Source organism: Podarcis pityusensis, assembly GCF_964106645.2.
Source record: "Podarcis pityusensis genome assembly, chromosome: 13".
Taxonomy (NCBI): domain Eukaryota; kingdom Metazoa; phylum Chordata; class Lepidosauria; order Squamata; family Lacertidae; genus Podarcis; species Podarcis pityusensis.
The window spans coordinates 12275688-12290460 of NC_138038.1; the positions used below are offsets into that span (position 1 = coordinate 12275688).

Consider the following 14773-nt stretch of genomic DNA (forward strand, 5'->3'; position numbering starts at 1 on the left):
GAGTTGTGGCTTGATCAAACAGCAGTGATTCAGTCTATGAGTGCTCTGTTTTCAATCTCTCAGAGCCCGCAATGATTTACTGATCAGAAATGTCCTGCTGTGAATTAGAATTGTTTGTTTCAAAAAGAGCCTCTGAACATCTTGCATGCACAGATCTCATAATGACGCTAAAGAGCTTCTTTGTTGCAGGAGTAAAACCTGAGTAACAGTCCCCAAGGAGAATTAAAAGTGTTCAGTGGCCATAAAATGCTAACTGGGTTGTGTGTGTGTGTGTGTGTGTGTGTGTGTGTGTGTATGGAAAACCAGATATTGTGGTGAGCATGACTGATTGGCTGGTATCCTGAACAGAAGCAACCCACACTGCAACACTTTGTTTTTTTAATAATATTTTTTATTCATTTTCAAATACAAATTTATAAAACCATATCAAAATTTTTCACACATTTTTCTTTTGGACTTCCCTCAGTTTCTCTGCCAATCTCTCGTTTTAGTTTATTGTTTACGCATTTCCTAATTTTAATATTGCCTTTTATTATACCCTCCCCAATCCTATTCCCTTTTTTACAATATTCCTCATACTTTCACAGAGCTTCTTGGAAACCCACAAGCGTTATCTGTTCATCACATGTACTTCACACTGCAACACTTTGATGCAGGTCCCATTTTTAAATTATGCAATTCCTAACCACAACCTGGATGTGGATTTAGTCAGCTGACTCAGATGTATCCTGACAGTAAGAATGACTCCAATTCTCACCCCATTATTTGGGCGTGATCCCCATTGAATTTGATAGAACTTCCTTCTGAGTAGACATGGTTGGCATTGCAGCTTTGCTTTGTTACTCTGGAGACTTTTGACAAATCATTATCAGCTGTAGAGGAAATCTGCTAAGAGCTGCCAAGGAAATCTTCCCCTTCTCCTATCATAGCTGAAACTGGAGGGAATGCTTCAGAAAGTACAGAAAAGGAGTGCAAAATTCATCACTCTTAACAGCCACATTTATATTTTCGCTAATATAAGGCTGCAATCCTATACACATATTACCTAGAAGAAAGTCCCATTGGATTGAATCAGATTTACTTCTCATTAGTGAGTAGACATGCAGAAGATTGTGCTGTCTTTATTTTTAAACACATTTTCCATCCAAAATGCCCTGCTTTTTTCCACTGCATCCTACATGCTTTCTTCCCTTTACATCATCAGTGGTTTCTGTATCTCACTCCTTGTTTAATAAATCATGCCATAGCATTATGTGTGAACCTGCCCAGTGACTTAACCATGGTTTGTTTACTGCCAAGAAACCATGACCTGAAGCCATGGTTTGTTGCTTCTTAGAAACCTTGGTTTGGCTCAACTATGGATTGGAGTTACCACAGTTCGTTCAGCCATGCTGTACCCGAAACTCTCCAAGCCACAAAGGCACGAGAAAGGAACAGCAAGAGAACAAAAACTTTGGAGAAAAACCATGCTGTGCTTGATTATCAGCGAGACAGCTTATTGTTTGTTAAACAAACTATGGCTTAGCTTTGTGTTCAAACCAGGCCAATAGGACTTTTTTTCTGAATAAACACGCAAAGGGATCAGGATCTTTGTGAATCTTCCTCAAATTTCTCTCCGCATAACTAAGGCAGCACTGCACAATATCGTGTAGATGTGACTGAGGAACAAGCATATAATTTTTCCCCAAGGCAAATGGGACAAAATTGTACCTCGTACCCATTCCCATATACATAAACAGCAAGGTTAAAAATTGCAGCCCTATCAAGGCAAAATGCTACCAAACGCCACAGGATGAAGCTGTTATAACATTATAACAGACCTTTTGGCCTTTAGGTAAGCTTGTGAAGACTTTTGTATTTCAGAAAGTCTTTCAGGTAGGAAGTAGTGTGTGCTGAGGTTGTTTTGTTTTTTTAAGGGGAGGGTACTTTTCCCAGTAGTGATGTATGGAAGTGAAAGCTAGACCATAAAGAAGGCTGATCGCCGAAGAATTGATGCTTTTGAATTATGGTGCTGGAGGAGACTCTTGAGAGTCCCATGGACTGCAAGAAGATCAAACCTATCCATTCTGAAGGAAATCAGCCCTGAGTGCTCACTGGAAGGACAGATCCTGAAGCTGAGACTCCAATACTTTGGCCACCTCATGAGAAGAGAAGAAATCCCTGGGAAAGACCCTGATGCTGGGAAAGATGGAGGGCACAAGGAGAAGGGGACGACAAGCATGAGTTTGACCAAACTGCAGGAGGAAGTGGAAGTGGAAGACAGGAGTGCCTGGCGTGCTCTGGTCCATGGGGTCACGAAGAGTTGGACACGACTAAACAACAACAACAACAACTTTTGCTGTACTGTAACATTTTTATCTCCTCGTTTTATATTGGCTGCTGCTTCCGTACAAAATTTTAATTTCCATTATATATAAACAGGCCATAAGGCAGAACAGAATAATAATAAATGTGTATTTGGTCTGAGCATTGAGCTCAGAACTGGAGGCTTTCTTGGTTTTGATGTTGTTTCAGTTAGCAGAAACGGGGAGAGGCTTTTCTGTGGTGGCCCCTTGTTTAATGGAGTAGCCTCTCCTCAGGACTCTAATAAATTCCATCCTTGGTTCTATTTTGGTGTTTGTTAAAAACATGTGTGCTCTCAATCTTTTCCTGTGTTTCCTTAAGGTCAGGAATTAATAGTGCCCTTAGGATTATCAACTGGATTTTTAAAAAATGTACTTTCCCTGTTTATTTGTTTTTAACTTCTGAGTTAATTGGTAGTATATAAATAAATAAAAATTCAACAACAGACTCTGAAAGAAAAAATATAGTTCAATGCACTATAATTAGAAAAAAAACATTTTATTTATTTTTATACAGAATGCGTGGCATTCCACAGTTAAACAGATAAGAAAAGGAATTTATAATCCAGAGACACAATGATAAAATGCTCATTCCCTAAAAAAACATGGCAGTATGCCATACATTGAAGACATGAAATATCCAAGTGTATATAGAACATCACTGTTCTTTACAAGGTTTTTTTAAATAATAAAATTCCTTATTTAAATATACTCATTAAGCAAAGTTCATGAAGCAAAATTCATTCCATAGGTTCATAGCCAGGTTTTCAGCAATAATATCAGTGAGTTGTACCTTCACAGCAATGGGCAAGTGTGTCTGGCTATAAACCAGAAGGTTAGTGGTTCAAGCCCACCCAGGGACAGCTGTGGGCAAGATTCCTGAATTCCAGCGGGTTGGACTAGATGACCCACAGGGTCCCTTCCAACTCCACAATTCTATGAATATATGTGTAATAAAAAATGTGCCAAAGCTCTTGTGCCGCTCCCATTCATTTCAGCGGGGACTGCCCAGAATACTATTAGCTGAATGGCACTCTTTGGCATTTTATCGATATACAGTGGTACCTCAGGTTAAGAACTTAATTCGTTCTGGAGGTCCGTTCTTAACCTGAAACTGTTCTTAACCTGAGCTACCATTTTAGCTAATGGGGCCTCCCACTGTCGCAGCACGATTTCTGTTCTCATCCTGAAGTAAAGTTCTTAACCAGAGGTACTATTTCTGGGTTAGTGGAGTCCGTAACCTGAAGTGTCTGTAACCTGAAGCGTATGTAACCTGAGGTACCACTGTACTTAATAGAGAATATTTCTACCCCCCCCCCCCCGTTGCAGAAACAGTGCTCAGTGTACATTCAGTTGGCTTCGCAGAATACATAACAGTGGCATCTAGCGTGCTGAATCCATCAGGCGGCCGGCTATAGCTACAGGTAGCAATAAATACATTCCGATCAGTTTCGATAATAAATACGAGTGGATAGTTGTAAAGTGGTTCAGTTCTTAAGGTGCTCAACATCCAGCTTCTCTAACCGGAGGCTTTCCACAACCGCTCCGTACGACATGCCCGAAGCATTTTTCGCAGCTTGTCATGTTAGGGCTGAAACCAGAAAAAGGAAGAGATATATTTATGCAAATGAGAAGGTGAGAAACTGCAAAGCTTGTTGCCTCACCTGACCTTCTGAAAGCACTTCAAGCTGAGACCCAGTAGGTATATGTCATCATGAGCTACATATTGTCAGCTGCCTGAATGATTTAATTTAATGTCTTATTTAATTTATTTAATTTAACTTATTTAATTTCAAATGAGGCTGTATTTACGGGACCGCCTCTCCTGGTATGCCCCGCAGAGGACCTTAAGGTCCATGAATAATCGTAGCATAGAGGTCCTGGGCCCTAAGTCAAATTATCCTCCACCAGGGCCAGGGCCTTCTCAGTGATGGCTCCGACCTGGTGGAATGCTCTGTCCCACGAGACCAGGGCCCAGCAGGATTTAACTTCCTTCCGCAGGGCCTGTAAGACAGAGCTATTCCGCCTGGCTTTCAATTTGAACTTAGCCTAATCTTTTATTCCCCTTCCTTCCCTCCCCCCTCCGCTTTTTATAAAGATTACCTGCTCTGGGATCCCACAGCTAATTCTCCCCTGGTCTCCTTGCTGGCCCAAATAGGACTAATTTAACCAGCTAGCCCTGGTGATCATCTAATGTTTATTGGATGGATTTCCCCTCTCAATTGATTTTTGAATTCTGAATTTATTGTTATTCACGTTTTTATGCTGTCTTTTGTTGTATCAATTAAGTGTTTTTAATTTGTTGTTAGCCGCCCTGAGCCCAGTTTTCTGAACCGGGAAGGGCGGGGTATAAATAAATTATTATTATTATTATTATTATTATTATTATTATTATTTCACCTTGATACCTTTTATAATATGGGAGTACAGAAATCCATTTTATAAATAAAATGGACTGGTGCCATTAATTTGGGTTTCTCACATAATTGTTTTCAGCAATAAAAGGGGGGGGGGAAGGTTCTCGGACACACAGCTTAAAACGCTGACCTGCACCTAGAAATGTAGCCCAAAAAGGAAACCCTGAGACGAGCCCTGAGATTTCCACCATGGATCCCAAATGATATTGTAAACGCCGCATCCTGCGCGCGGCTCCTTCCCAGCACTTTTCTGTAGTTACCTTTGCCATAATCTTGTTGACAATCAGCTTGACCCACGGCGCTTGGGGGTCCAGGCAGACTTTCCTCCCGTTGTTCAGGGTGGCTCTGTTCAAAGGAGGGGAGAGAAGGCAGAGAATTGAGCTGGTGAGCGAAGGGGCTTTTTGCACAGCACAGAGTCGCAAGGGAGGTCATGAGCCCAGGCCGGGACACTTACATGACTTCAGGAACGACGCAGTGAGGTCCCTCGGGGAGGAGAATGACGGAAGCAATTTGCTTGCGTGGAATCGCACGGGAGACCGTTTGGATGCATTGGCACCGTAGCTCCCCAGTCATAGGAGCAGCTGCGGAAGGAGAGCGCAGAAATTTAACTATGCAACCTTAGGCGTATTTACTGAGAAGCAAATCACAAAAGGTATCTTTTCCTGGCTTCCTCCCAGGAAAACATACCTAGCGCAACCACACCAAACGCTTAACCCAACCTCCCTCCAACACAGGGGTCAGCAAACTTTCAGCAGGGGGCCGGTCCACTGTCCCTCAGACCTTGTGGGGGGCCGGGCTTTATTATTTTGGGGGGGAAATCAACGAATTCCTATGTCCCACAAATAACCCAGAGATGCATTTTAAATAAAAGCACACATTTTACTCATGTAAAAACACCAGGCAGGCCCCACAAATAACCCAGAGATGCATTTTAAAGAAAAGGGCACATTCTACTCATGTAGAAACACGCTGATTCCTGGACCGTCCGTGGGCCGGATTGAGAATGAGATTGGGCCGCAGTCAGCCCCCGGGCCTTAGGTTGCCTACCCCTGCTATAAGGTAAAGGGACCCCTGACCGTTAGGTCCAGTCGTGACCGACTCTGGGGTTGCAGTGCTCATCTTGCTTTACTGACCAAGGGAGCCAGCGTACAGCTCCCACATGTGGCCAGCATGACTAAGCCGCTTCTGGCGAACCAGAGCAGTGCATGGAAACGCCGTTTACCTTCCCGCCGGAGCGGTACCTATCTATCTACTTGCACTTTGATGTGCTTTCGAACTGCTAGGTTGGCAGGAGCAGGGACCGAACAACAGGAGCTCACCCTGTCGTGGGGATTCAAACCACCGACCTTCTGATCAGCAAATCCTAGGCTCTGTGGTTTAACCCACAGCGCCACCCGCATCCCCTTCAACAGTATAGGCACCATCCAATCACAGACGCTTTTAAAATTTCACTGCTGTTGGACATGAGATGCCCAGCTCTGGCTAGATCATGTTTTAGAATTTCAGATGCCTAGTCGTAGAGCAGGGGTAGGCAACCTAAGGCCCGGGGACCGGATGCAGCCCAATCACCTTCTCAATCCGGCCCACGGACGGTCCAGGAATCAGCGTGTTTCTACATGAGTAGAATGTGTCCTTTTCTTTAAAACGCATCTCTGGGTTATTTGTGGGGCCTGCCTAGTGTTTTTACATGAGTAGAATGTGTGCTTTTATTTAAAATGCATCTCTGGGTTATTTGTGGGGCATAGGAATTCGTTCATTTTTTTTCTTCTTCAAAATATAATCTGGCCCACCACATGGTCTGAGGGACGGTGGACCGGCCCATGGCTGAAAAAGGTTGCTGACCCCTGTCTTAGAGCTTTGGGCTTTAGCACAACTAAGTTCCCTGCATGGTTATTTTCAACAAATGAAGACCGAAGGTCTCTGGAACCTGGTCATTACATAATCAGCCTTGGAGCAGAAGTCTAGCAAAGCCCTCTTCAAACATTTGCTGGGGATGGGTAGTGGGGTGGGGTGGGAGGCTTCTGCTCCCAACCTCAACGTGTTCATAATGGTGTGAAAATAGCCTAAATCCCAGCTTTCATGCCTATCCAATCAACTTGCCTTAACTAGCTACTAAATACGCAGAAGTCAGGAGCAGAGACAGTGGCTGTCAATTTTTTCAACTTCTCCAGATTAAAAAAACCAGACAAGGGTTCTAAAAAGCTGTAGCATGACTTGGGAATGCAAAAGATATTTTGGTGAAATCTATATAATTTAGTTTTGCTCGTCAAGTAAAAAGGCATGTAAAATTGCATAGGAATAATAAACAAATGATAGCCAATTATTTGCAGCAATGATGCTGATGACCTGACATTTTCTGAAGGTAAAATAACAAATTCTTTGGGTTTCTGAAAGCAGTTCATCATCAAACAGAGTCCTACCAAGCTAAATATTATCCAATCACAAAAAAGCAGATTTGAATCCCTCATAGCTGAAAGCATATTTTTTAATACCCCCCCAAAAAACCCTGCAAAAGCTAAGTTTCACCCCCTAAAACGACACACCTTAGTGGTACAACTTCAACCCTCTGTCCCCCATTTATCCAGCAAAAAAGCAACTTTATTGTGAACAGCCCAGAGGTGAAGAGCTCTTCTGAGCATGAGCAGAGTTCATCTGCCTCACAAAACACAGCAAATCCACAGACTGTGGGGACGGGGGCACTGGGAGCTGGGTTTACAAAATTTTCATGCCAAAAAGCATGGCATCTGCTATCTCCCATCACCTCGCGTTTCAGAAGATGCGTCCCACCCGTCGCAGATCTTAATATCATGTTTAGGACCTTTCAGCGAAGTCTGCCTCTCTACCAACCATCTAGCTGGCTTTTTTGGTTTCGTTCCCCTCCCCTGAATGCGGCTATAAATTTGCAACGGAGGCTCCGACGGTGCCTCCGGGAGCTTGCGGAGTTTCCTGGCCCCCGACGGCTGCCCAAATGGATGGATTTTGGAGCCTAGCAGAGCTTCCAGGAAAACCCGGGACCTGCCCCGCTGCATGCAATCGCCCACCCCCCTGAAATGCAAATCGGCGCAGAAAGGATGCTAATGGACCGCCCCGTCGATGCACCTGAGGTTAACATACCCTGGCTGTGCGAAGCGCTCCCGGCTAGCAGCAGGAAGACCAGCAGGGCGGCCACGCAGGGGACTGGACGGCACGGATTCATTGTTACCAACGCGCTCAGAGCCGATGCGGATCCTCGACGTGATGCTGCAGCGGCCGCCGAGACGCTCTGAGCTGCTCTGTCGCGCCGGCCGGTCTTTTATGGTCCCTAGCTGCTGCGATCCCCGCCGCCGCCGCGGAGGGGCGCGCGAGGGACGAGTCCCGCCCCCTTCCCCGCGCACCGCCTTGGCATTGGCCGGGTGCGGGCGTCGGGTGAGAGATGCGACGGAGCGGTCCTTGCGCGGGGCAATTCCGCTCGGGAGCAGCAGGTGTCGCTGTCCGCGGAACCAATTGGGAGGTTGATTTTAGTTTTTTAGTTTTTCTTTTTTTGAAAAGTTTTTATTATTAAAATAATTCAGCATTAATACACACGTATTGCGAATATACAAGCATACAAACATACATTTCATACAATCCTTAAAAATGCCCGAACATACCTACACTCAATCCCACAGATAATTCCTTGATTTATTTTTTTATCTCTTTCCTTTTCTTGCCAGCTGGGTGAATTGATCGCCATCATCAATGCCTGTTTTTCATTCTGGCTCCAGATTTTGCTTTATCTACCGGAGTTCTGTGTGTAACTGATTTTATTTGTGGTACATTGCCTCCCTCCGATCGTGCAACAAACAAATCAAAATGAATAATAATTCCTCCCCCCCCCCCCCAAACCAGCAAGTTCAAGTATTCCAAAAGGACTGGAGTAAATTTATAGGATATCTGAAAGATTATTGTAAGCAATTAACATCACTAGAAGGGTTGTCCGGAGACTTGTAACGAGAAATTTTTCTACCTTTCTATATTTATTTAAATTTTGAGTTATTTTGTAATGAGCGTAATTAGAATTGGAAAATGTACAAAATATAATGATACAAAGGTTTATTTTAAAAGCCATGAGGTGGAAGGGAAGGAAGTTGATAGGCTCTAAAGAGCCAGGGATGTAAAGTGGATTGTAATGATGTAAACGTATATTATTAAATGGAAAATTATATATATATATATATATATATATATAATTTCCAAGCCTGCTTTAGCTGAATCATTTGGCATGCACACACAAAAATGGAAATTGGGGAAGAGGAAATTATGGCTGCAGTGAAGAAAAAGCTGTCTTGATCCTGTCTTGGGCAGTTTGTTTGAAGTATGAAAACTCTCATTTTATCCCTTATACAGTGGTACCTTGGGTTACATACACTTCAGGTTACAGACTCCGCCAACCCAGAAATAGTGCTTCAGGTTAAGAACTTTGCTTCAGGATAAGAACAGAAATCGTGCTCCGGCGGCGAGGCAGCATCAGGAGGCCCCATTAGCTAAAGAGGTGCTTCAGGTTAAGAACAGTTTCAGGTTAAGAACGGACCTCCAGAACAAATTAAGTACTTAACCCGAGGTACCACTGTATACTGTTATTTTGTGTTACATACTGAGTTGGGTATGTTTAGCCTGAGAAAGAGGAGACGGAGACTATGTTAGCCATATTCAAGCATCTGAAGACATAGAAGATGGAGCAAGCTTGTTTTTCTCCTGCCCCTTGTTTGGGCAGGACTCAAACCAATGGGTTCAATTTGCAATGAAGGAGATTCGGATTAAACATGAAGAACTTTCCGACAGTAAGAGCTGCTAGTGGAACGGACCCCGCTTCACTGTCAAACGGAAGGTTTGCAAACGGTAATAAATGTAATTGGTTGAATTCCTGCATCTTCCAAACCACCCTTCTAACCAAAGTACACAAAGTGATGCATGGGATAAATCGGATTAATCTGATTAATAATAAGAATAAAAATAATATAAAAAGATTTTTTTTTACCATTATAATGGGTAATTATAAAACTGCCATGAGCATGCGACATAACAACATGACAATATTTTGCATTGTCATCAAGTAAAAAAAATATTGGGTAATAAGGAAATGTCTCTCTTTCCTGGTTTTTAAGTGACTGAACATTACTAAGTGGTCAGGGAGGGTGTTGTGCAAACATTCCAATTCTCGGGAAATGGGGAAGTTGAGAAAGTAAATATCTTTTGGTGCGTAGATATAAATTTTATTATTTTAATGTATTTTTAATCTTTGTTGGAAGCCGCCCAGAGTGGCTGGGGAAACCCAGCCAGATGGGCGGGGTACAAATAATAAATTATTATTATTATAATTATTATTATCCATCATTTGCTTTCCGATCGAGGGTGTGGATTTGAAGTTCTATTTCAAAAATGGCAATGGCTGACTCCGTCAACCCTTTCTTATTGAGGGTGTTCTTATCTCCTTCCTTTCCTGAATATTTGTGGAAAATTGCTACCAGGAGACCATTCGCCTAGTGAAGAGGGCATGCCATGGTGAGAGGTCCAACTGGAAGTCGATCAAAGCAACGCTTTGATGTTGGGTACCAGGAGAAGCTAGTTCAGCATCATCTGAAGAACTAAAGGTTCATCACACCTACCTTAAGTAGCCTTAAGGGCATGGGCTTCGCCTGGTTCTTTGGCCCATGCACTCCCTTCTCTTGCACACAGTGATTTTTTGGCTCCTTGTCTAGTTTCAGGCAAGTAACTGTATGCCATTTGCCCTGAACCTGCGGATCAGGCCTTGCACGCCAGAACTGGAAAATTGCAACAGATGGTGACAGCAGCCACGAAATTAAAAGACCCCTGCTTCTTGAGAGAAAAGCAATGACAAACCTAGACAGCATCTCAAAAAGCAGAGACATCACCTTACCAACAAAGGTCCGTATAGTTAAAGCTATAGTTTTCCCAGTAGTGATGTATGGAAGTGAGAGCTGGACCATAAAGAAGGCTGATCGCCGAAGAATGGATGCTTTTGAATTATGGTGCTGGAGGAGACTCTGGAGAGTCCCATGGACTGCAAGAAGATCAAACCTATCCATTCTTAAGGAAATCAGCCCTGAGTGCTCACTGGAAGGACAGATCCTGAAGCTGAGGCTCCAATACTTTGGCCACCTCATGAGAAGAGAAGACTCCCTGGAAAAGACCCTGATGTTGGGAAAGATGGAGGGCACAAGGAGAAGGGGACGGCAGAGGACGAGATGGTTGGACAGTGTTCTCGAAGCTACCAGCATGAGATTGACCAAACTGCGGGAGGCAGTGGAAGACAGGAGTGCCTGGCGTGCTCTGGTCCAGGGGGTCACGAAGAGTCGGACACGACTAAACGACTAAACAACAAAGGCTTTTGTGGGGTTCGTACAGGGCTCCCGGTCGTTTCACGGACTATTGACCTGTACACCATTGCTTTATTCTTCCACTGCCACCAACCAGGTTTCTTCTGGTGAAATACTGAGTCTCATTCAGGTTGTAAAGTCAACAACGAAGATTAAAGTTGATTGAAGAACAAACAAGTTTTAAATATGTTCAGAACGGTTTCTCAAATGCTCGCCCTTAACTAGATGTGGCAGTATCTCACACTGTCACACTCCTCTCTCAGTTCTATCCCTGTCTGTCACTCTAACGGTCACAACCACTACATTTGACTTTTACTGCCTCTGTCTGACCCTCACTCCTCTATCTCCCCATGGTAAACCTCAAAACCAGGTAGGCTCCGCCTCTGAGCTTTCTCATTGGTCAATCTACAGTAACCGTTTCCATCCCCCTGTACAAACATCATCATGAGGAATGGGCAAACGCCACAGCTTGCTTCAAAATCGGAAAGAAAATAGGGAATAACTATGTTGGGGGTCCCCTTCATGGATCACTGTCTTGTCGTGGCGAAGGGGCTTCAATAGCTCCAAGAAGTTGTGAGATATGCCATGCAGGGCCACCCAAGACGAACAGGTCATAGCCGAGAGTTTAGACTAAATGTGATCCACCTGGAGAAGGAACTGGGAAACTACTCCAGTATTTTGGCAAGAAAACTCCATGGACATAAAAAAGGAGAAGCTTTGAGAAGAAAGGAAGAATTTCCAAGGCATGCTCTGGTTCATGGGGTCACAGAGAGTCGAACACAACTAAGGCGACTAAACAACATGCTGGGAGTGGGGTGGAAGAAAGAGAGGTTTGCATGAATTTTAGTCAGGCTTGTACGTGTACAGTCAAAACATGGTTTAGTCCAGTGTGTTAATAATATAGGACAGGCTTCCTCAATCTCGGCCCTCCAGATGTTTTGAGACTACAATTCCCATCATCCCTGACCACTGGTCCTGCTAGCTAGGGATCATGGGAGTTGTGGGCCAAGAACATCTGGAGGGCCGAGGTTGAGGAAGCCTGATATGTTAACGGAGAAATCCGAGGGCTCCCTTGGACAAAAGCAAAGACACTAACCAGGACAATTGGAGCAAAACAGCAGCCAGTAGGCTTGGTCTTTATTGAAGACTGTCGTGACAGGACTCCCACTTACTGCAAGTCGAAGCAAGATGGAAGCCCTGAACAAAAGGAGACCCCAACCTTTATTAGCTACTAATCCCTCATGCTACACCCCTAAGACTACATCACAACTACATCATGACTACATCATTGACACATCACAAAAAGGAAGGGTTGAGAGAGGAGTTGGGGTGGTAACCTGAGTGTCTTGTCACCTGGCCGGTTCCTCCTTTCCCCCTCCCCATGAGTACTTTCCAGAAGACAAAGGGGAGTTTGCAGTTTCCTGTCTCCAGAGGGAAGAGTTGATCACTGTCCTTTGTTTCAGTCCGCGGTGAATCCACTCCCATATGCAGGTCCTTTGTGAGTGTAATGATCTTCTGTCTAGGACCATCAAGGTTGTCATGCCAACTGGGTAGGGCTCGCTGCGGATGTGTTGGCTGCCTTGTGTCAAGACTCCCACCTTTGATAGTCCTTCCTTCATGGTGTAAAATAAAAGTGGAACGGTACAGATCCGATGTACAGGTGTGTGATGGCCTGGGAATCCGATTCAGAGGCTGAACCGGAGGAATCCCAGCCTGCACAGGAGTCCCCGCCTCCAGCGCCGGCTGAACTGGGGCAGGGCCTTGATTCTGAAGCGCCTGCACCTGTGCCGGATCCTCAGGAGCAGGCACCAGGTGAATCCGCTCTGGCTCCAGAGGTGGTTGAGGACTCAGTGCCTACAGGTGAGTCTCCCCCTGGGTCCAGTAACCCTTCAGCCTCTCCTGAACTGCAGAGGCTCAGGGCAGAGAGGCGAAGGGAACTGGTTTCTCCCAGGAGGAGTGCTCGCCTTAAGGCCAGGAGAGGCGGGTCTCCTGGGGGCCGGGACCGCCCCTGGCCTCAGAGAAGATAAAGGCCAGTCAGCCCGGTCCCAGGTTGCGGGAGCAACGTCGTTGAAGAGCTGTTTCGGCCAGCATCCAGTCCTGTTTCCCCAGAGTTCCTGTCCTTGCCCGGCTTCTCGCTATGGACCCCGCTTCACCTGAGGAGGACTGTCTGCCGACCCTCAACTCAGGTCCAGGACCTCGCCCCACGGTAACCTCCTCTCTGGACCAGCACAGGGTGATTTTCTTTGAATTTATAACAGAAGCGTCGCATATGTCGTGTGTGAATGTGTGTGTGTCGTGTTTGTACAAACTGAATGATTTGGGGGTGTGTGTGTCCTGCAACAGGTATAGGACATATCAAATAGATTTGAGATGGATCAGGCAGTTGCCATCTTCTTGTCTTTTGGACAAACTACACATTACATTAAAGATCTCAAGATCTTCTCAGCCCATCAAAATTTGGTGTGGCCTATGGCGCCTGGAAAATGCCCATTAAAAATTGCCCACTAACATGTCGTTGTACTAACAATTGTTGAACCTCCCTGTCTTGTGACCGATTTACGTACCAACACACCAGTTAGCTTGTGTTTCCAGGAAACTCCCAAACTCTCCATGGTGACCCAGTGAAGTACATAAGGTGAATAGCGGCTTTATTGATGTTAACCATACCTGTCCTATACTGGGCAACTACATTTTGTGTGCTTTCCTGTGTGACTATATCTGTCTGTCAGTAAAGTTTATTGCTTATAGCCAAAGGCTGCTGCAATGTATACAATGTCATTTGTATACTATATATATATATATATACTAATATATACTAATTTGATACGAAAACTTAAAACATTTACATTGTCAAAACATGACCTAATCTGCACAAAGCTATAGAAACTCCTTAGTATACAAATTGAAACATTAAACAATAGAATTTATAAGCTAAAATCACCGTGGGGCCACTAATATATTAAAAGTAATGTTAAATAATACAATAGACAATTATGTACAAAGTTTAGTGAGAAAGATGTAGCTTGGTGTAGATGGGGTCAAATAAATTCATCTCCTTTACAGTTGATAACGATATCGGCTATATAATTTTTTTCTAATTTTCCTGGCGGCAGTTGCAAAAAGTGCAACACTCCAGGTCACATGCTTATCAATGTCTGCAAGGAGATATAGAATCCTGTCAGAAGGATTCTGGCCAGGGGACCTTATCGTTATAAGTGTCAAAAACCGTTCTCTTGCTTCAAGATATAAGGGGCAGAGCAAAATATAATGCGTAAGGTCCTCTAATTCAGGGCATCCCCTAATACAAACACATTCGGTTACTGGTATGCCTCTATGTCTCCCATCTCTATAAGCAGAGTTTATTGTATTTAATTGTAACTCTGTAAAAGCTTTCCGGAGTTGTGCAAAAGTCAAGTGTGACTATATCTGCAATTTTCCAAAATGGAAGATTTCCGTGAGGCTCAGCGAGTCTTGTGGCACCTTAAAGACAAACAAATTTGTCATGTCATAAGTTTTTGTGGACTGCAGTCCACTTCGTCAGATGCACCTATCCAAAAAGAGAGAAGCTGATACTATCATAAAATGGTTAGCTTTAAGGGGTCAGGGTTCTTTGCTGATTTTGCTGCAGCCAACTAATAAGGCTATTTATTGGCTATGC

General features: G+C 44.2%; 1 protein-coding gene across 1 annotated transcript; it reads right to left on the reverse strand.

Moving 5' to 3' along the window:
* Positions 1-2847: 2847 nt before the first annotated feature.
* Positions 2848-8031, reverse strand: LOC308460593 (growth-regulated alpha protein-like). Its single transcript, XM_080977178.1, has 4 exons — positions 7874-8031; positions 5214-5340; positions 5020-5104; positions 2848-3933 (listed from the first exon to the last, which is right to left on the reverse strand). Exons 1-4 carry the CDS (start codon positions 7953-7955, stop codon positions 3928-3930), a joined length of 300 nt encoding a protein of 99 aa, XP_080833304.1. The 5' UTR covers positions 7956-8031; the 3' UTR covers positions 2848-3927.
* Positions 8032-14773: the final 6742 nt, after the last annotated feature.

Coding starts and splice junctions, on each gene's coding strand:
- LOC308460593 (XM_080977178.1), bottom strand. CDS start 7,955: ATGAATCCGTGCCGTCCAGTCCCCTGCGTGGCCGCCCTGCTGGTCTTC. Junction 5,341..7,873: donor GAGCGCTTCGCACAGCCAGG/GTATGTTAACCT, acceptor CTCCTTCCGCAG/CTGCTCCTATGACTGGGGAG. Junction 5,105..5,213: donor TGCGTCGTTCCTGAAGTCAT/GTAAGTGTCCCG, acceptor TCCTTTGAACAG/AGCCACCCTGAACAACGGGA.